We start from the raw sequence: 23007 nt of genomic DNA on the forward strand, positions 1-23007 counted from the left end.
CACATGATCAGATCAAATAAATGGAGTAAAAAATACAGGAGCCAGAATATTTATAACAGACTGAAATCTTTAGCTGATATAACAAAACAGACCTGCAAAGTCCTTAACTGTTACAAGTTAATAGACTAAACAGTAAGAGAGTGCAAAGTGCCATCTAAAAAAAGTAAAAATCAGATGCCCAATGGTTCATGTGTATTAGCATACTGAAAGATTTTAAGTTGGTAAAAATCATTGTTTTTAAGTTATTAAAAACTTAAATACAAAGGGGCTTCCCTGGTGATCCAGTAATTAAGAATCCGCCTGGCAATGCAGGATATCTTCGACCAGTGAGGGCCAATTAGAATATGTATTTGCCTGAGATGTTTCTGTGAACAAAGATGACACTCATAGGTAGCCCAGAGATCCAGGGCAAAGTTTTTTTTGCCCTTCCTCAAAGTTTCTTCTGTTCTGTTTCCTTGGAATATTTACAGTATATCCCCTTTTATGGCTTAAAGTAGGTTAAGATGACATCCTGTCACTTGCAATTAAAAAATTCTTACTAATACAACTTTCAACATACATACGAGACTATCAAGGCTGAGGGAGGTTAAATGACTTTCTAGATCTAGAAAAAGAACACAGGTCTCCTAACTCCCAGGGCCAAGCTACATTATAGGTCCAAGTGAAAACAAGCTATAGAGAAAGGAATCAATCTGCAATACCTCATGAACCACGGAGCCCAGCATAAAGTCCAGCCTCTGGCACAGCTCTCCAAGGTTGGACAGGCTGCTGGCCCTGTGAGCACTATCCGGATCTCTTGCTCCTCTGAGGAAGGTGTGGATTAAAGGTTCTCGGTACTTTGAGACCATGTCCCCTGTAGCAAAAGGGAAGAAATCACAGTCTTGTAAAACAAACTTTCAACTACTTAAAAAAGGAATAATATATCACCATTGAACAGTGTATGGTGTTTTATGCTTTTCAAATTACTTGTATAACCATTAAAAAATCATATCTGGAAGAATAATGCTAGGGAAAACATGCATGATGAATTCTTTTGTGAAAAAGCAATTTATATATATATATATATATGAAAGAAAAATGTATATATCTTAAGTACATAGCTTAATACACTTTCACAAATTCAATACAACTCTCGCAGTTACAGAAATAGCAAGTCTGGTCCTAGGCTAGACCCCGGTCATCAGCCTAGTACTTTTCTTACACTATCACCCTACCTACTCAAGCAAAGTGAGTGAAAGACAATCAAGGCATTTTGGATCCTTGTCAAGGAAAGCTCGATGATTTATTTATTGAGAGACCTACTATGTGCTAAGCACAGTTGCTGATAGTTGGGATATACCTGTGAACAAAAGAAACAAAGAGCCTTGCCCTCTTGGAGTTTCCACTGCAGTAAACTATACAGTAGGCTAGAAGGTAATAAATGCCATGAGGGGCAGCAGGAGAAAAGCACGGTAAAAATATCAGAAGGAACAAGGATGGTGGCAGATTTGTTTTTATTATTACTATTTTTTTGCATGCAGGATCTTAGTTCCCCAAGCAAGGATTGAACCTCTGCCTCCTGTGGTGGAAGCACAAAGTCTTAACCACTGGACCACCAGCGAAGTCCCAGACTTCTTCGTTGAGTTGTTTGAGACATTTAGTCAAAGGCTAGAAGGTGAGGCTGTCTCCATGTGGATATGGTGGGGAGGAGCACATCAGGAAGAGGGAACAGCCAGTGTAAAAACCCTGTGGAGGAGCATCAAGAAGGCCCAAGATGGGACTTCCCTGGAAATCCTGGCTAAAACTGTGCGCTTCTAATGCAAGGGGCCTGGTCAGGAAACTAGATCCTGCATGCTGCAACCAGCCAAATAAATAAATTAAATAATTTTTTTTAAAAAAGAGAAAGCCCAAGAGGAGGCTAGAGGGGAGATGGTAAGGGCGGGTGGTGGTGCAGATCTTGCAAGGCTTTATAGACCTCTGTAAGGACTGGACTTTTTCAGAGTAAAATGAAAGGCCTTTGGAGGATTTTGAGCAAAAAAGTACAAAAAGATCACTCTGGCTGCAGTGCTAAGAACACACCTTAGTGTATGTGAGTGTGTATGTCTTGTGGAAACAGGGTACAAATCAGGAAGCTGCTTGAGAGAGAATGGTAACTTGAGGAGAGGAGGTGAGAAAGATTGTGCTTATTTTCTAAAGATTGTACCAACATGACTTTCGGATGACTCCAATGATGACTCCTAGGATTTTTGCCTTTGCGTGGTAGAATGAAGTTACTACCAACTAAGATGGGAAAGGCTCCAAGTAAATTAAGTTTGGGGCAGAAGGAAAAGTCAGAATTCAGTTTTAATATGTTGAACAAATAGTAGAAGATATACAGAGTGTTCAGAAAAGAGAAGTCTGGGTTGAAGATATACATTTTTTAGTCAAGGGAATGTAGATGATAAACTTAAAACCTTGAAACTAGATATATAATCAAGGGAGTGAGTTTAGGTAGGGAAGGGAAGTAGACCAAGGACCAAATCTGTATGCTTCCTTCAACCCTAAGTCTGGGATGAGTCTGGGAAGGGAAGAACCAGCAAAGGAGACTAAAAAGAAATAACCAGCCACATAGGGGGAAAATTAGCCTGGTATCCTAGAAATTAAGAGAAGAAAGTCTATCAGAGAGGAAAGAATGGTCTGCATTAAATGCTGCTAATAACTAAGGTAAAAGAAGACTAAAACTGACAATGAGATTGAGCAACAATGAGGTCACTGTGGACCTTGACAAGAACAAGTTCTGATGGGCTGGTAGGGGTGAGTACATGACAGAAGTGGGTTAAAGATAGAAAAGGAGAAAAAGAATTGGATCATTTAAGGAGTTTTTCTGCAAAGCAGATCAAAGAAACAGGTGATAGCTGGTCAAGGAAGTAGGGTCAAGAAAAGTTTGGGGGGACTCCCCTGGCAGTCCAGTGGTTGAGACTCTGCGCTTCCAGTGCAGTGGGTGAGTTCAATCCCTACTCAGGGAACTAAGATCCCACATGCCATGCAGTCAAAACAAAGGAAGAAAAACTTGTGTTTCATTTTTAAAGAGAGAAGAAATAAAATGCTAAAGCACTCTGAATTGACTTTAAAAACAAAACAGAAAAAACTTCTTCCTCCATGGACATGCTGAGAACTGAAGATGTTTTGGCTTGATCTTGGGTCTGAGGCCCTAGTTCCAGAGCCCAAGTGCAACACTTCACTTCCAGCCTATTTGTAGCCCGAAGGTTACATGACATCTGAACAGTGACAATGGTTTCTGAAACATATGTTTAAAGTCACCAAAATGGTAATTACACAGAAAAATCAACAACCTGCTCTCTCAGGCCCAGCTCTGTGCTGCCCTGTGCTTAGTCCCTCAGTCGTGTCCGATTCTTTGCGACCTCATGCACTGTAGCCCACCAAGCTCCTCTGTCCGTGGAATTCTCCAGGCAACAATACTGGACTGGATAGCCATTCCCTTCTCCAGGGGATCTTCCCAATCCAGGGATTGAACCCAGGTCTCCCGCATTGCGGGCAGATTCTTTACCATCTGAAGCTCAGGCCCAACTCAAATGTCTCAAATTCTACTTCCTTTGTGAAAACCTTCCTTAATATTCTCTTAGCCTTAATTAGTTCTCCTTGGAAGCCCCACAATACTTTCATTTAAATCACATTTGTTACTGACACCTTGATTCCTAGAGAAATACCTGTTTCTCACATTAGACTCTAAATTCCTTGAGGGAGAACTTTGACTGCTTCATCTCTGTTGTTATCAGTTCTTAGTAATCTTTGCATATCCTAGACGCTTAACAAATGCCAATGTTGACTTGAATTTACTCATTTCTTCAACAAAATATAATTATGTGCTGGTATTATGCTCATGTTCGAGGGATACAAAAATTGATAAAACATATCTTTACCCTTTAAAAAACCTAAAGTTTAGGGGGTGGGTATAAACAGATAAGTACCAACAATTATAGTCCTGTGTGGTTAATGCCGTCATCGAGTCAAGCAGAGGTTGCTTGGTATAATTTCACTAATTTTAGTCACTTGGAAGGGGGAAGAGGAGAAAGTTTATTTTTTGCTTTCCCTCAAAGTCAGGAACACAATGTACTTTCCTTACAATGTAAGAAAAAGATGAGGGGTAATTCTCTAAAATGCTCCCAGTTCCTAATATAATACATGCAGCATGAGACTCACCCCCCTGCCCAGTTAACATCAACATGTAATGCAGAAATTGAACCAGTGATGACTTAGTCATACCCTGTTTTCAGAACCCTGTGCCTACTTAGACCTAGTATTTGCACTTCTGAATACCAGTCCTAGTGAATGCAGTCACATGTTATGCACAAAGAATTTGCATAAAGGCTTCTCTGCAGAGCTGTAATAGTGAAAAATGAGAAGATATAAATTAAAATGAATTAGCATGAAAGTGGTTAAATAACCATACACATTGTGGAATACTACATGGTCATTAAAAGGAACAAGACAGAACTGGAAAGGTATCCCTGGGACTGTCCTGGTGATCCAGTGGTTAAGACTCTGTGCTTCCACTTCAGGGGGCGTGAGTTTCATTTCACAGGCCTCTTGGCCAAAAAAAAAGAAAGAGAAAAACTACTAAAGAAATATTTTCTTAAGACGATATTAAGTGAAAGAAACTAATAGAACCAGTATCATTCCATGTACTTACATAAAAATGCACACACATAATTTCTCTCAATATTAACAAACCCTATCTACAGATTTAAATATGTATATTAAGCACACAAATGCATAGAAAGAAGAGAAAAAGGATATACTGAAAGAGAAAGGTTAGATAACTTGTCCAAAACAACCAAGATCAAATGTAGGCAGTCTTACACTTAACTCCTATGATACAATGCATTTAAGATATTTCCAACTAAAAGAAAAACATTTCTCTACTTTTGGTATAACATTGTCCTTTTCTGGAGTCAGAAAGGAGCTTGCTTGTTCTGCAGTGAGATGTGCATCTAGAGTTAAGAGCTCTATGTTCTAATTTTGTTTAATTTTTATTTTTTCGCAGCACCACTCGGCATGCAGGATCTTAGTTCACCCAACCAGGGATCAAATAGGTACCTCCTTGCAGTAGAAACGTGGAGTCTTAACCACTGGACTGCTGTGTTCTAATTTCTTCCCTGAAGCCAACTAGCAGTGACTTAGGGCAAATCCCTTCACCTCCTCAGACCAACTGGAGATGAGTCAATTAGACGAGACGGTCTCTCTGGCCCCTTCCAGTTGGAAGTCTATGAGGTGATGAGTCACCTTTGGCTTAGCCATCAGGGGAATGAGATTCAGGAGAGCAGGAAGGGAAGAAAAAGCATCTATTCATGAGCCCTAGAGTGGGAGGCTGCTGTGGTTAAAGGAATGATGGTCTCTGTTGGGAAGGAAGTCACTGAGAAACGACAGAAGTCTGGAATCCATAAAGGAGGGGAAATTGCAGGTTGAAAAGGTAAGAGCAGATGACAAACTAGTTATTATTTATTAATGTAGGGATTTAAAGTTAAAAATAAGCAGTAAACTGTAAAGCAACTATATACCTCAATTAAAAAAATAATAAGTGGAAAACTAACACAGCACTGTAAATTAGTTATATTTCAATTTAAATGTAGGATTAAAAAATAAGTGGTAAAGAAAAGGTACTATATGTTAGGTACAGAGTCCCTCCTCTCATGGTATTCAAAGCATACTGAGGAAGAGGAAAAATACTGACCAAGCAACAACACTGGAGTGAGATGTCCCCAAAATGGTAACAGAGAAGATACTTTTATGAGTAATGTTTTGATCTGGTTCCAATTTCCATTAACAACAGCTCCAGTATTCTTATTCATCCAGACTCAAAAGCCTGGTGTTCTTTTTTGACTTCTCCCTGTCACCCTTCAGTCAGTCAGGCAGTTCATTTATTATTCTTCAACCCTCATTTACTTCCCTATGGGAACTGAGGCAACTTTCAATAAATAATATTGAAACTGAAATGAATATTTTTTAAAAGCTCTATAGTGAGGAAGTACCGACTATCCCATGCTAAGAATGGTTATTGCAAACGAACCCCAAATTTAGTTTAGCAATTCTAATAGCTAAGGCAAAAAAAGAAACAGAAAACATATTTCACATTAGTCAATAAAAGAAGGTACATCTATTTCCTTCTTTAGGAAGAACACCAAGAGGTATCTCACTCATTCATTCAGCAAATCTTAATTGAGTGCCTAAAACGTTCCAAGTATGATCTCAGTACTGGAGATAATATATAGCATGAACAAGAAAGCAAAGTTCCCATCTTTATGAAGCCTACTTCTATTGGAGGAGAAAGACAATAAATAGTAAATAAACTTTCCAGCAGCAATAAGAGCTATGAAGAAAAATAAAGAAGGGGGAGCAGTTAAAAGTCAGGGGTGAGGGCTCAGGGAAAAGGTATCAGAGGAGAAGAGCGGAAGGAAAAAGTCATGTGACCTGGGGGAAACTGAAGAACAGAACGGACAACAGAAGTTTTATATTCAATGTAGAAATCATGGCTGCTTCTTACACTTTCTCACCATAAAAGTTAAGGGCATACCATTACATTAACAAAATCAAAATTTAACATTCCATTTATATAAATTCCTGCCTTGCCTGAGCTTCATTACAACTTTCCAAATGAGCGTCCATTTAACTGCATGGGGGGTTGGCCCACTCCCAAGTGTACCTAAGAACCAAGAGGAGCCAGTGGAGACCCGGAATCTCGAGAGCCCCACACTGAATCCAGCAGCTGGCTCTGGGCCCACCTGCTACCTTGTTTTCCAGGTACTGGACTGGATGAGCTGGAACACTCCCTGCTCCCACTGTGCATTTCTCAAAGTGCCACGCCATCATGTTTTCTGCAGCCTGACCTCCCTCAGACCTCATATACACAGCCAGGACATGTCACACCTTGCTCAAACCTGGTCTTCTTTGGGGATTTACAGCTCTGCCCCCATTTCCTGAAGGCTCTGTTAACCTCTGACGTCTTCGCTCTCCCCTGCTCCTATCGTGCTGTGTGGTTGGTTTCTTAAGATTATACTGGATCCCAGTTGCCAGTTAGCCCTGACCAGGTTTCTATGCAGAACAAAATGAATGTATGTGAACAGAGAACACAGCTTCCAGGGCTACATGTGACACCATCACAGAATTCAAAGACCCTACAAAAAGGGTTCTTAATTTTAGCTTAAGGGATCCCCATGTGTCAAATTTTCTTGTGTACGTCTCACTGGCATTCTCTCATTCTTCCTTGTAAAACCACTCTAATTTTGCTCAAATATCCATCTTCTCCCTGTCCAGACACCACTTATCTGATTCAGGCTAAGGTCTTTATTGCTCTAAATGAATCATGGTGGACATATCCTCTTAATTGCTCTGGGCATGTGATCCAGTGTGAACAAAGAGATGTGAAGGAAAATCTGATGGAAGACCCTAAGAAAATACTTTGCCTCTGGTTATGTGTAGCCTGGTGGGCTACAGTCCATGGGGTTGCAAAGAGTCGGACACAACTTAGCGACTAAACAACAACAAATGATTTTAAAAACGTAACACCTCAGAGTTGCTGCAGCCAATGGAAACTATGAGGTAGGAGATGAGGTTGGCAGAGTAGAAAGATGAAGAGATTTGGGGTCCTGAATGATGTAATGGAGGCAAAGAATTAACCAATTCAGGGCTTCTGTCATGTGTAATGATTTATTCCTTATTGTTTAAGCCAGTTGAGTTGAGAATTTGTTAGCTGTAGCCAAAAGTATTCTAACTGATTTGACATATGAAAATTTAATGGTGTAGAGATCTTCTATATCAGGTTCTATGTCTATCAACACAAAGTCTAAAAAGTTAGATTTGCCAATGCAGAGAAACTTAAGACGGTGTATGTTTTTAAAAGGACTCAGAAGTCAATTTTATAACATATAAAAGAAAAAAATAAGCCCGATAATTTTCTTTCTTCTAATTACAATTTTAATTGGGACAGTAGCCTAGTACACAGCATGACTCAAAATATCAATGTATATATATATTTTGGGTTGACCAAAAGGTTCATCTGGGCTTTTTTCCATAACATCTTTTTTTGTTAATTTATTTTTTAATTGGGGGAAAGCTGCTTTAACCATGTTGTGCTGGTTTCTGCCGTACAACAACGTGAATCAGTCGTAATATATATTTATCCCCTCCTTCTTGAGCATCCCTCCTCTCGCCCTCATCCCACCCCTTTGGTCACCACAGAGCCAGGCTGCAGCCCGCTGTGCTGTGGAAGCTCCCCACCAGCTCTCTCACAGGACAGTATACACGTCAGTGCTACTCTCCCAATCCCTCTCACGCTCTCCTTCCCCCGCTGTGTCCACAAGGCCATAAATTTGATTAAACCTTCTGGCCAGCCCAATACATACAAAAGAGCAGAGTCATCTTTTTACATCTGCCAACTTATTAAATAAAGAAAAGTGAGTAACTATTTACAGTAGGAGCTCATGTAAGGGGGTTACATGCTGAGTGTATTTCACAACTACTGACTAACCACCCATTTCATTATGAACTAAAACCTCAGGCTCTGGGACATTCACTGCTATTCCCTAGTTTCTGATTAAGCAACAAAACCTCAATTATCCCATCTGGGAGGGTGTTGGTTAATACATATTTTTGGCTTCTTTTTCTGCTCTTCTTTATCCAGATGAGATGTTTGTATTTCTTCAGTTTGAACTTACCTGAACCACAAGGTTCTAAGATCCTAATTCACCTTTAGTTAGAAAAGGTGGCATACACTTGCCCTCAGACAAGGGCAAGTATTTGTTACCATCCTGCTATCTCCTTCAAACTATGCATACTGTATGGCTTTTACAAAAAATAGTATTGATTTCTGAACTCCCTAATCCCTATTTTCAGAAAGTATTTCCCATAGACTACAATATTTAGACTAAGATATACCCATGGAACTGAAGTTGGAGAGACTATCATCTTTTCCTTTAGCATTTAGCAACAGCTTCAGGGAAATGAACACAGTAAACTCAAGACCAACTTTTAGAAACTTTCGCAAGTTGATTTTAGTTGAGTTTTTCCTAGTTCAGCTCTAATGGATTTTACTTTGTGCAATGACAATGATAACACCTGGCTATTTGCATCTCTGTATTCTTCTCAGGAAGTCAGCAATAATCAACCCTATTTTAAAGCAAACAGCTGTGCATTCAAGGGAGCAAATGAAGGATCTAGATTTGTTTGAACAAACGAAAAACGAGTTTCTTTGGAAGGTAAAAAATCAAGTGCATAGTGAAAAGAGAGAGTTGAAAGAATGTCACCTGCCTATGACTTGTGTGTATCAATTATCATCTACATGAAAAGATTCCTTCAACAAATTAGGATTCAGAAGTTTTTTTTTTTTTAATCAAGTGTTGCTATGGTACTTTGAAGTCTAGATTGATAGATTTGTTTATGCCTATCAGATCCTCCCTTCTCTCATAAAGGATCTGAGATGACCATCTGCAACAAGAGACACTTACACACTGAAAGAGCACCATCAGATCCGAACTGACACAGTGAACTTCTGTAGTCGGGGGATCTGCTGATTTCAAGGGCTCACCTACTCTTCTAGTTCACTGAAACATGTCATAAAGATGATATTGAGAAGAATTAAGTGAGAAAGAAGATCTCACCCTTGGTCAAATCTTTACAACATCCTTTCAAAACTCTATTATTAATGTCTGTGTGTGTGTGCTCAGTCGTGTCTGACTCTTTGTGACCCCATGGACTGTAGCCTGCCAGGCTCCTCTGTCCATGGGATTTTCCAGGCAAGAATACTGAAGCCATTCAGATACTGAATACCATTTCCTACTCCAAGGGATCTTCTTAACCCAGGGATCGAGCCTGTGTCTCCCAAGTCTCCTACACTGGAAGGCGGATTCTTTAACACTGCGCCACCTGGGAAGGTCTGGAGGGCCTCTATTCCTTCCTTCTTGCCTCTCTCTCTTTCTTTCTCTCTCCCTCCCCATTTTTTTTTTTTTTTTTTGAAATACAGAAGTGAGTACAGATAAAATTATTCCTAACTAATCTCTTCTATCTACCAACAGGAAGTAACTAAGAAATATCATATCCTGCTAGTGAAGGTGCTGCTGGGTAAGAGCAATTATATTTTCCACAGATTGAAGGATCACGTACAGCCAGCACTCCTCTGTGATCAGAAGTTTACATACATTCTGAGTAATGTTTTAGATCAATGTTTGTCAAACACAAACATGGGTACTGAAATTGCACAGTGCAACTTGATTATAATGTGTATCCAGGTGATTCAGAATTATCATTAAAATGAAAACATAGCATTTAAAAAAATATTTTAAAGAATTCACAGATCCCTGAATTCTATCAGAATTTAATCTCCATACTCCAGCCCATCCATATAGCCAATTCAATGAAAACATTTAATGTGTACTACTACACACAAGGGACTCTGCAGGGCACTAGAGATTTAGTGAAAGTCGCTCAGTTGTGTCTGACTCTTTGCGACACCATGGACTATACAGCCCATGGAATTCTCCAGGCCAGAATACTGGAGTGGGTAGCTGTTCTCTTCTCCAGGGGATCTTCCCAATCCAGGGATGGAACCCAGGTCTCCCACAATGCAGGCGGATTCTTTACCAGCTGAGTCACCAGAGAAGAGATTTAAGGGTGAAGGAAATTTTGCATATACACTTCCAGTTGTTCCAGTACCATTTGTTGAAAAGACTGATAATGCTTTTTTGAGGAAAGGAATGGTTTAACTGGAGACTGAGTTTGGAGAATCTGATTGTATACATGTGTTCACAAAGAACAAAAGTTTTTGTTCTATGATGGAGAGTGAGGTTTACATTGCAATGACTTATATGCAGAATACATCATGAGAAACGCTGGGCTGGAGGAAGCACAAGCTGGAATCAAGATTGCCCGGAGAAATATCAATAACATCAGATATGCAGATGATACCACCCTTATGGCAGAAAGTGAAGAAGAACTCAAGAGCCTCTTGATGAAAGTGAAAGAGGAAAATGAAAAAGTTGGCTTAAAGCTCAACATTCAGAAAAGTAAGATCATGGCACCTGGTCCCATCACTTCATGGCAAATAGATGGGGAAACAGTGGAAACAGTGGCTGACTTTATTTTTCTGGGCTCCAAAATCACTGCAGATGGTGATTACAGCCTTGAAATTAAAAGACGCTTGCTCCTTGGAAGGAAAGTTATGACCAACCTAGAGAGCATTTTAAAAAGCAGAGATATTACTTTGTCAACAAAGGTCCGTCTAATCAAGGCTATGGTTTCTCCAGTAGTCAGGTATGGATGTGAGATTTGGACTATAAAGAAAGCTGAGTGCCAAAAAATTGATGCTTTTGAACTGTGGTGTTGGAGAAGACTCTTGGGAGTCCCTTGGACTGCAAGGAGATCCAACCAGTCCATCCTAAAGGAGATCAGTCCTGCGTATTTATTGGAAGGACTGATGTTGAAGCTGAAACTCCAATATTTTGGCTACCTGATTCGAAGAGCTGCCTTATTTGAAAAGACCTTGATGCTGGGAAAGATTGAGGGCAAGAGGAGAAGGGGATGACAGAGGATGAGATGGTTGGATGGCATCACCGACTCAATGGACATGGGTTTGGGTGGACTCCGGGATTTGGTGATGGACAGGGAGGCCTGGTGCACTGTGGTTCATGGGGTCGCAAAGAGTTGGACACGACTGAGCAACTGAACTGAACTGAAATGCCTTCAGTGTCCTCTTACTCTGTTAACTGGTTGTAAAGTCAGTCAGACAAAGGATATTATAATCTTTTAGGGATCAACTTTTTTCCCCCCCCCAAATGATCAATGATTCAAATAGTAAGGGGTTTCTCTACATAATATGGGTAGTAAATAAAATATCAAGATGCATGCAATGATTGAAAACTTTTACATTCTTTAGCAAGAGAAAGTCTTTCTATGATAGTCACAGATGAATCAGGTCATTAACACAATCACTGCATGGTGTGGCCTCATCAGGTCAGAAGTGCTAATACCTCCTTCACTCTCAATGTAGGATGGGGTGTGTGTGTGTGTGCGTGCGTGTGTGTTTTTCTGTGTGTGTGTGTGTTTTCCAGTCATGTCCAACTCTGCGACCTCACAGACCATAGCCTGCCAGACTCCTCTGTCCATGGGATTTCCCAGGCAAGAATACTGGAGTGGGTTGCCATGTCCTCTTCTAGGGGATCTTCTTGACCCAGGGATCAAATCCAGGTCTCCTGCACTGCAGCCAGAGTCTTTACCATCTGAGCCACCAGGGAAAGATACAAAGAACTCTGACAACACAATTAAAAAAGACAAATAAGTCAGATTCACATGCACACAGCTGATTCACTTTGTTGTACAGCGGAAACTAACACATTATACTCAAATAATAAAATAAGAAAGAACCCCCCCCCCAAAAAAAGCCAGTTAAAAAAAAAGGCACATGTTTTATGACTTCATTTATAGGAAATATCCACAATAAGAAAATCCTCAAAGACAGAAAGTAGGTTAGTGACTGTGTGACTGGTAATGGGTATAGGTTTTTCTAGGGGTAGTGAAATGTTCCAAAATTGATTGTGGTGGTGATGGTTGTACACCCTTGTGAACATACAAAAAAATTTGATTTGTGCACTGTAAACTGTTGAATTGTAAGGATGAAGTATATCTCAATAAAGCTTTTTTTTAAAGTAAGTTTTTGAATAAGAGGGGTAAAAGTAGGGCTGCAGAATCCAGTTTATGTTGAAGCTGGAAAAATATATAACAAAAAAATCTTTACATATTAGAAGAGAAGAGGTGTATGTGTATAAGCAGAATCTGATATGAAACATAACTCTGCCTTTCAAAAGGTCAGAGATCAAAGGCTTGAGGCAAATCTCACAGACAATTCACAATAGTGGCTCCTTTCAAACATGAAGCGGGAGATCTGGATTCTTTGATGGTATGCCCACTACAGGAACCAGGTCGTGCCCTTGACCGCCAGTCAAGCAGAACCCAGAGATTTCCTACTGCTTTACGAATGGCATTGCTTCTGCTAGCTCTATGCTTCCTTATTTGTCAGTAAAAGACGGTGCCAAGACAGTTTCAGTCTTTACTGCCTCATAGCTGGCAGTTTAACGGGTAACATTTTTTTAAACCTTTTAATTTTCACTGCATCAGTTTTTAAAAAAAATTAGTATAATATAAAAGTCTCTTAAAAGAGGCAAGGAGAATACTGAAGGGATAGACTCAGAGGTTCTTACATATTGTTATAGCCATTTGGACCAATACTCCATCTCTGGGTATGCCAAACCACACATGACAAACATTAACCCAGGGACAGTGAAGACCTCCTGCCAGTGTTTTAAAGCCTTTGTGCTCCAGCCTTTTTATTAAGTCTGTCCCAATTGCTTCTTTTTATTTCATTTCCTCTTAGGGACCAGACTCAAGTGGAGATGGGAGAACTGAGCTCTTTGTGTGCATATCTTTGAATCTTATCTTTCCAGGTTCCAGGATCTCAATTACATTGTTTGAATCCCCTTTGTAATCTAACCAGTTCAAGTAGTCTCTTCCTTTTCCACGACAGTACTTTTAGATTTGATATTAGATATTCTGGGGAGAAAATAAGAATAAAGGCATAAAGAGGTCAAATGTCACAACACACACTTGACTTCACTAAATCTCTTACTGGAAAAAGGGATCCAGAAAAACTACTTTTTCTCCCATTTATTTGGGAACTAAAGTGACTAGATCGTTGGGGTAAGTACATGGTGGAGAGCCACATGCGCTCACAGAAATATCCCTGCTGACCCAGTCAGTGAGGAAATAGGAGACAAAATACAGATCTGACACTTTTCATGGACCCTTTTATGTCCTTCATAACATCTATTAATTTTTCCTGCATTTCAGGGTCTAGAATTCTATTTCACTACTGAAAGAAACATAGTAGAATTATTACTGGTTTCTTTTAACATTTCATGATTCCAAATTATTGCCACATGTGGACCAGAGTCAACAGAGACAATAATTTCAATCAAGGTCAGAAGGAAATTAGATTGACACAGCAGATCCTAAAGCTGTTTAGAGAATTAAATAATTTAAATGCAATTAATTTTTTTATGAAATTCATCATTAAAGAAATTCACAGGTAAATTCTGATCTATTAACAACAATTACTTTTCAGCCATGAATTTTCCCTACAGCTCTGGGGAAATCACTTCTTTTCTGATTTTAGTTTCCCTTCTCCACACAGCCCTTTACAAACACAGAAGAGATTTTAGTTATGATAAGATGTGCAGCTACAGTACAGTGGGAGAAAAAAATGGTGTGTGCATTTGTAAGCCTCTTTATCTGCAAAACACCTGTGTGCCTATAAGTGCATAAGAATTTGACATTGGTAGGGAAAAAAAAAAATGTTCTTAACTCTGTGCTAAGGAAAGAAAGAATTTTAACAGGCTGATCCCAGGTCACACAACTACAGACAGACAGACACATTCTCTAGTCTCCCGGGCAGAGGCTCCTTCTACTGCCATCAGGACATTTACTTGGCTCACTAACAACAGCAGGAACTTCCGCTCTAAAACAAAGGATATCAGTGTGGCCCGCCGATTCCCTGACACCTCTGACATTTCACGGTCATCACCAATTTTCATTCTTGTTTAACCTCATAAGGCATGAGTGGAAGAGAAGCCAGGGATTTATGTCTTATAAAAGGGCATAAGCAACGGGGCATAATGGGAATAATTTCCTAATTCTAGCCTGAAGAGGAAAACAAAAAAAAATTCCCCTCTTCTTTACTATCTTCAAAGTGGTAACACTTCCGGTTTCCTAATGGTAGGAGATGACTGGTAAATGGCCTTGTGAAAGCTGCTAAAGCCCTATGCTTGATGCACATATTAGGGCATTAGAGGGCTGGAGCCAAAGCCATCTTCTGGTCTTGATGGGGCTTGCCAGGGAGGCAGGTCGCAGGAGTCACTGGGCAAGAATGCTGGGTAGTCCCTGGATAGAGTCTCCCTTATTGGTGTCTACATGTCAGGACCCTTTTTCTCCCTCAGGCGAATTGTTGATTTGCTGTTTTTTGTTTTTTTTCCATTCATACTGTGATCCTTTTTAAGGAAATGTAACCAAAAGGTGACCCTGAGCTAGGAATAGATTAGCAAAGATCTGAAAGGCTAGTTTCATTGTACCTCATCACACAGACTACATAGGACTGGATGATCTGGATATAAGTTGTAGGGAGACAGACTTTGACAGGCTTAGATATAACCAAGGGAAGACTTCTGTGGGACAAGTTATTTAAAACAAAACAAACTTGTTAGTAGGACTATTGTTGGTGCAAGTGACTTACCAAGTGTGCTTTAAAGAGATACAGAGACCGTCTTGTCTCCAAATATCTCTATTTGCAAACTGTATTGCGTCAGAGTCTGTTTAATCATTAGAACTATGTTTCTTTAGCCTAAAACACCTCCTTATTCAAAATGCAAACCATTTTCCAAGAAGGCAGCAACATAGGAGGCTATCATTCACACCTTAGTAAATATTAATATACCTGCTACCTCCTTTTAACAAGCTGGGAAAAACAAGAATGATTTGAAATGATTTCTGAAATTTAATGACTTTCTGGTGATGGTCAAGATGAAAGTTTTAAGTGCGCGGGGAGAAGAAAAAGGTGAACGATGGGCATTGAAAGGAGAGGGAAAGATTGTACTTTACACTCTGACTCTTCCCATGTCTTCCAATAAGAGCAATGTGCAAGTAAGAACCATAGATAAACATCTTTTGGACAATGTAAAACAATAGACAGGAAATGCCTTGTACCACTGGATTTTTGGCAACCAAATGAACAAAGGTAATATAGAAAGAAAGACAGTTTGAAACAGAGGATGCCAAGATTTCTGTAGCTGTGTATTAACTAGGTTACTCATTCCATCTCAACAGGTCATTGAATTCCAAGATTGGTTTAACCAGTGTATAAACTTTCAGTTTACACAGTTACCCTACAAGGAAAATCTACAACAAATGACTCTACCCCAGGATACTGACAAGACAGAGATTAATTCTTCTGAAAACTGTGCTGAGACAGTAACAAACTTCAGAAACATGGTGGAATTTTTTTGAAGGGTGGAATTAATAAAGTAAAGCCAGAAATGTGATCACAAGGGAGGAAAAGTTCCAGGTTTATGGTAAGTTATTTTAAAAGATGAAAGAAGAAAAAAAAAACTAGGTATTTTAAGTGAAGTAAACTCTCTTTATGATTTTGTAATGATGAAAGTATTAAAACCATTCCAGTGACTTAATTAATTTAATTTGCTACCTAAATGTTCGAACTCGTTAAAGCATGCCCAAGAGTTAGTGAGCCTCATAATATTGACAAACAGAAATCAGGAAGCCTGTGGCCTGAGAATAAAACTTCATGCATAAATTCTTAACAGAAAATCCCTCAAGTGCTATGAAATCAGTCTTTACCACATCAGGTCCAGAGAAAAGAAAACTAAGTTACAACTGCTTTCTAAAGGGAATATTATATTCCAATCAGATTGCTAACTTACTCTCTTGTAGGTCCGTAAGTAAAAGTGAATGCAAGAATCTATTTTGAATTCAAGAATCTATTTTAAAACTTGTAAATAAAAGATATTTCACTGTCCTATGTTGTTTCATAGCCGTAAGAAAGAAACCAAATTAACGCTTTAATTTACTCTAAAGTGGAATTGGGGCTTCCCTGTTGGCTCAGTAGGAAAGAATCTGCCTGCTAAGCAGGAGAAGGGTTCAATCCCTAGGTCGGAAAGATCCCCTGGAGAAAGAAATGGCAACCCAATCCAGTATTCTTGCATGGGAAATACCATGGACAGAGGAGCCTGGTGGGCTACAGTCCATGGGGTCACAAACAGTTGGACATGACTTAACAACTAAACAACAACAACAAAATTGGAATTAGGGGTGTGAGATGAGAAAACAAAAGTATGAAGACAGGGAAAATAAAAATAACAGCAGAATAAAAAACTGAAACATTCGAGCATACAGTGTCCTTCAATATCTGTGGGGATACTGAAGTTTGTTCCAGGACTCCCTGAGAAAATAAAAATCCATGGATGCTCAGGTTTCTTAGCTGGCCCTTCATATCTGCAGGTTTACAGAAGCAGGGCCAGCTGTAACTGTGTCATCTTTAAAGCAAGGACTCTCTGCCAATGATATCTTCTATCTCCTGAGCTAATAACTGCAGCTTGTGATTTTAGAAAAGAAATGTAATATCTATCCAAATCTATTTAAAGAGCTCTAATTATAAAGGGTAAGGTTTCTGCTGTTTAAAGACACAAATTTGATGTAGCAGGAAGAAAAATTTAAGAATGATTTTGAAAGATGAGTTATACTTCCAAAGAAACTTCACTGATGAGCAAGCAATGAAGGGTTGCCAAAGAAATATATACATGTGTATTTACTTGAATAATGGTTACCTTAGAAAAGTGTCAGCAGACTTTTTCTATAAAGAGCCAGACAGTAAATAAATACTTTTGGCTTCAAGGACCAATTTATGTTTGTCATTGTAACTACTGAATTTTGCCAATGGAGTGCAAAAATAGCCATAGCCAATACATAAATAAGCATGACTTTTAATAAAACTTTCAATGGACATTAAAATTTGCATTTCACATGTCACAAAACATTATTATTCTTTTACCTCCCCCTCCCCCAAACCATGTAAAAAATGTGAAAACCATTAGCAGCTCATGGGCTATATAAAACAGGTAGCAGGTAAGATTTGGCTCAAGGGCAGGGGTTTCTCAACCCCTACAATTCCCTAACACAGAAGTCCCATGGAATGTAAACTGGTGTAGCCACTATGGAGAACAGCATGGAGGTTCCTTAAAAAACTAAAAATAGAGCTACCATACGATCCTGCAATAATTTGAAAAGATACATGTACTTCCATGTTCACAGTAGCACTATTTACAACAGCCAAGACATGGGAGCAACCTAAACGTCCATCAACAGAGGACTGGGTAAAGAAGATATGGCATGTTCTGTGTGATACACACACACACACACACACATGTTTATACATATACACACATACAATGGAATAGTACTCAGTCATAAAAAGAATGAAATAATACCATTTGGACCTAGAGATTATCATGGGCTTCCCAGGTGACTCAGTGGTAAAGAATCCACCAATGCAGGAAACGCAGGTTTGATCCCTTGAGAAGGAAATGGCAAGCTGTTCCAGTATTCTTGCCTGAGAAATCACATGGACAGAGGAGCCTGGCGCACGACAGTCCATGGAGTTGCAAAAGAATCTGACTTAGTGATGGAACAACAGATATTATCATAATAAATGAAATCAGAAAGCAAAAGATAAATATTATATGGTATCATTTATATGTGGAATCTAAAAAAATGATACAAATGAACTTATTTACAAAACAGAAAGAGACTCACAGACACAGAAAACAGACTTGTAGGTAGTTATCAATGTAGACAGTAAAGGGAGTGGGAAAGATAAATTACGAGTTTAGGATTAACACATACACACTACTAAAAAGCAGAAAGGGAAAGATATACCCAACTGAATGCAGAGCTCCAAAGAATAGAGAGGAGAGATAAGAAAGCCTTCTTAAGTGAACAAAGAAAAGAAATACAGGAAAACAATAGAATGGGAAAGACTAGAGATCTCTTCAAGAAAATTAGAGATATCAAGGGAACAATTCATGCAAAGATGCACACAATAAAAGGACAGAAATGGTAAGGACTTAACAGAAGCAGAAGAGATTAAGAAAAATGGCAAGAATACACAGAAGAACTGCACAAAAAAGGTCTTAATGACTCAGATAACCATAATGGTGTGATCACTCACCTAGGGCCAGACATTCTGGAATGTAAAGTCAAGTGGGGCCTTAGGAAGCATTACTATGAACAAAGCTAGTGGAGGTGATGGAATTCCAGCTGAGCTATTTCAAATCCTAAAAGATGATACTGTTAAAGTGCTACACTCAATATGCCAGCAAATTTGGAAAACTCAGTAGTGGCCACGGGATTGGAAAAGGTCAGTTTTTATTCCAATTCCAAAGAAGGGCAATGCCTAAGAATGTTCAAGCTACTGTACAATTGTGCTCATTCCACATGCTTATAAGGTTATGCTCAAAATCCTTCAAGCTAGCCTTCAGTAGTACAGGAACCAAGAACTTTCAGATGTACAAAATGGAATTAGAAAAGGTAGAGGACCCAGAGATCAAATTTCCAACATCTGCTGGATCACAGAAAAAGCAAGAGAATTCCAGAAAAATATCTACTTCTGCTTCATTGACTACACTAAAGCCAATGTGTGAATCACAATGAATTGTAGAAAATTCTTAAAGAGATGGGAATACCAGACCACCTTACCTGCCTCCTGAGAAACCTGTATGTAGGCCAAGAAGCAACAGTTAGAACTGGACATGGAACAATGGACTGGTTCAAAATTGGGAAAGGAGTATATCAATGCTGTATATTGTCACCTGGCTTATTTAATTTATATGCAGAGTATATCATGCGAAATTCCAGGCTAGATGAAGCACAAGCCGGAATCAAGATTGTTGGGAGAAATATCAACAACCTCATATATGCAGATGACACCACCTTAATGGCAGAAAGTGAAGAGGAACTAAAGAGCCTCCTGATGAAAGTGAAAGAGGAGAGTAAAAAAGCTGGCTTAAAACTCAACATTCAAAAAACGAAGATCATGGCATCTGGTCCCATCACTTCATGATAAATAGATGGGGAAACAATGGAAACAGTGACAGACTTTATTTCCTTGGGCTCCAAAATCACTGAGATGGTGACTGCAGCCATAAAATTAAAAGATGCTTGCTCCTTGGAAGGAAGGCTACGACAAACTTAGTGTATTAAAAAAGCAGAGATATCACTTTGCCAACAAAGGTCCATATAGTCAAAACTATGGTTTTTCCAGTAGACATGTACAAATGTGAGAGCTGAACCATAAAGAAGGCTGTTCAGTTCAGCTGCTCAGTCATGTCCGACTCTTTGTGAAATAACTCCAAAGAGTTATTGGAGAAATAACTCCAGAAAGAATGAAAGGATGGAGCCAAAGCAAAAACAACACCCAGTTGTGAATGGGACTGATGATAGAAGAAAGGTTTGATGCTGTAAAGAGCAATATTGCAGGGGAACCTGGAATGTTAGGTCCATGAATCAAGGCAAATTGGAAGTGGTCAAACAGGAGATGGTAAGAGTGAACGTCAACGTTCTAGGAATCAGCAAACTAAGATGGACTGGAATGGGTGAATTTAACTCAGATGACCATTATATTTACTATTGTGGGGCAGGAATCCCTTAGAAGAAATGGAGTAGCCATCATAGTCCACAAAAGAGTCTGAAATGCAGTACTTGGATGCAATCTCAAAAATAACAGAATGATCTCTGTTCGTTTCCAAGGCAAACCATTCAATATCACGGTAATCCAAGTCTATGCCTCGACCAGTAACACTGAAGAAGCTGAAGTTGAACGATTCTATGAAGACCTACAAGACCTTCTAGAACTAATACCCAAAAAAGATGTCCTTTTCATTATAGGGGACTGGGATGCAAAAGTAGGAAGTCAAGAAACACCTGGAGTAACAGGCAAATTTGGCATTGGAGTACAGAATGAAGCAGGGCAAAGGCTAACAGAGTTCTGCCAAGAGAACACACTGGTCATAGCAAACACCCTCTTCCAACAACACAAGAGAAGACTCTACACATGGACATCATCAGATAGTCAACACCAATTTCAGATTGATTATATTCTTTGCAGCCACAGATGGAGAAGCTCTATATAGTCAGCAAAAATAAGACTGGGAGCTGACTGTGGCTCAGATCATGAACTCCTTATTGCCAATTTCAGACTTATATTGAAGAAAGTGGGAAAACCACTAGACCATTCAGGTATGACCTAAATCAAATCCTTTATGACTATACAGTGGAAGTGAGAAATAGATTTAAAGGACTAGATCTGATAGAGTGCCTGAAGAACTATGGATGGAGGTTCGTGACATTGTACAGGAGACAGGAATCAAGACCATCCCCAAGCAAAAAGCAAAATGGCTGTATGAGGAGGCCTTACAAATAGCTGTGAAAAGAAGAGAACCAAAAAGCACTGGAGAAAAGGAAAGATATACCCATTGAATGCAGAGTTCTAAAGAATAGCAAGGAGAGATAAGAAAGCCTTCCTCAGTGATCAATGCAAAGAAATAGAGGAAAACAATAGAATGGGAAAGACTAGAGATCTCTTCAAGAAAATTAGAGATACCAAGGGAACATTTCATGCAAAGATAGGCTCAATAAAGGACAGAAATGGTACGGACCCAACAGAAGCAGAAGATATTAAGAAGTGGTGGCAAGAATACACAGAAGAACTGTATAAAAAAGATCTTCATGACCCAGATAATCACAATGGTCTGATCACTCACACTCACCAAGAGCCAGACATCCTGGAATGTGAAGCCAAGTGGGCCTTAGGAAGCATCACTATGAACAAAGCTAGTGGAGGTGATGGAATTCCTGTTGAGTTATTTCAAATCCTAAAAGATGATGTTGTGAAAGTGCTGCACTCAATATGCCAGCAAATTTGGAAAACTCAGCAGTGGCCACAGGACTAGAAAAGGTCAATTTTCATTCCAATCCCAAAGAAAGGCAATCCCAAAGAATACTCAAACTACTGCACAACTGCACCCATCTCACATGCTAGTAAAGTAATGCTTAAAATTCTCCAAGCCAGGCTTCAGCAATACATGTACCGTGGACATCCAGATGTTCAAGCTGGTTTTAGAAAAGGCAGAGGAACCAGAGATCAAATTGCCAACAACCTCTGGATCATCAAAAAAGCAAGAGAGTTCCAGAAAAACATCTATTTCTGCTTTATTGACTATGCCAAAGCATTTGCGTGGATCACAATAAACTGTGGAAAATTCTGAAAGGGATAGGAATACCAGACCACCTGACTTGCCTCTTGAGAAATCTATATGAAGGTCAGGAAGCAACAGTTAGAACTGGACATGGAACAACGAACTAGCTGCAAATCAGGAAAGGAGTACATCAAGGCTGTATGTTGTCACCCTGATTATTTAACTTCTATGCAGAGTATGTCATGAGAAACGCTGGGCTGGATGAAGCACAAGCTGGAATCAAGATTGCCAGGAGAAATATCAATAACCTCAGATATGCAGATGACACCACCCTTATGGAAGAAAGCGAAGAAGAACTAAAGAGGCTGTTGATGAAAGTGAAAGGAGAGTGAAAAAGTTAGACTTAAAACTCAACATTCAGAAAACTAAGATCATGGCATCTGGTCCCACCACTTCATGGCAAATAGATGGGGAAACAGTGGAAACAGTGGCTGACTTTATTTTTTGGGGCTCCAAAATCACTGCAGATGGTGATTACAGCCATGAAATTAAAAGACGCTTACTCTTTGGAAGGAAAGTTCTGACCAACCTAGACAGTATATTAAAAAGCAGAGACATTACTTTGTCAACAAAGGTCCATCTACTCAAGGCTATGGTTTTTCCAGTAGTCATGTATGGATGTGAGAGTTGGACTGGGAAGAAAGCTGAGTGCCAAAAAATTGATGGTTTTGAACTGTGGTGTTGGAGAAGACTCTTGAGAGTCCCTTGGACTGCAAGAAGATCCAACCAGTCCATCCTAAAGGAGATCAGTCCTGGGTGTTCATTGGAAGGACTGATGCTGAAGCTGAAACTCCAATACTTTGGCCACCTGTTGCAAAGAGCTGACTCATTTGAAAAGACTTGATGCTGGGAAAGATTGAGGGCAGGAGGGGAAGGGGATGACAGAGGATGAGATGGTTGGATGGCATCACCGACACAATGGACATGGGTTTGGGTGGACTCCGGGAGTTGGTGATGGACAGGGAGGCCTGGTGTGCTGCGGTTCATGGGGTCACAAAGAAAAAACATATTAAAAAATTAAAAAAATAAAGAAGGCTGAGCACCAAAGAATTGGTGCTCTCAAACTGTGGTGCTGGAGAAGATTCTTGAGAGTCCCTTGGACAGCAAGGAG

At 39.5% G+C, this 23007-nt stretch overlaps 1 protein-coding gene across 2 annotated transcripts in view; it reads right to left on the reverse strand.

Moving 5' to 3' along the window:
* The window catches only part of TANGO6 (transport and golgi organization 6 homolog), a 174380-nt gene that overhangs the window by 36956 nt on the left and 114417 nt on the right, over positions 1-23007 (reverse strand). For both annotated transcript variants that reach the window (XM_043437929.1, XM_043437930.1), the window contains exon 16: positions 702-853. In XM_043437929.1, the coding sequence (XP_043293864.1) occupies positions 702-853 (152 nt within the window). The remainder of the gene's footprint in view (positions 1-701; positions 854-23007) is intronic.

This window comes from Cervus canadensis, chromosome 18 (genome assembly GCF_019320065.1).
Source record: "Cervus canadensis isolate Bull #8, Minnesota chromosome 18, ASM1932006v1, whole genome shotgun sequence".
Classification (NCBI taxonomy): Eukaryota; Metazoa; Chordata; class Mammalia; order Artiodactyla; family Cervidae; genus Cervus; species Cervus canadensis.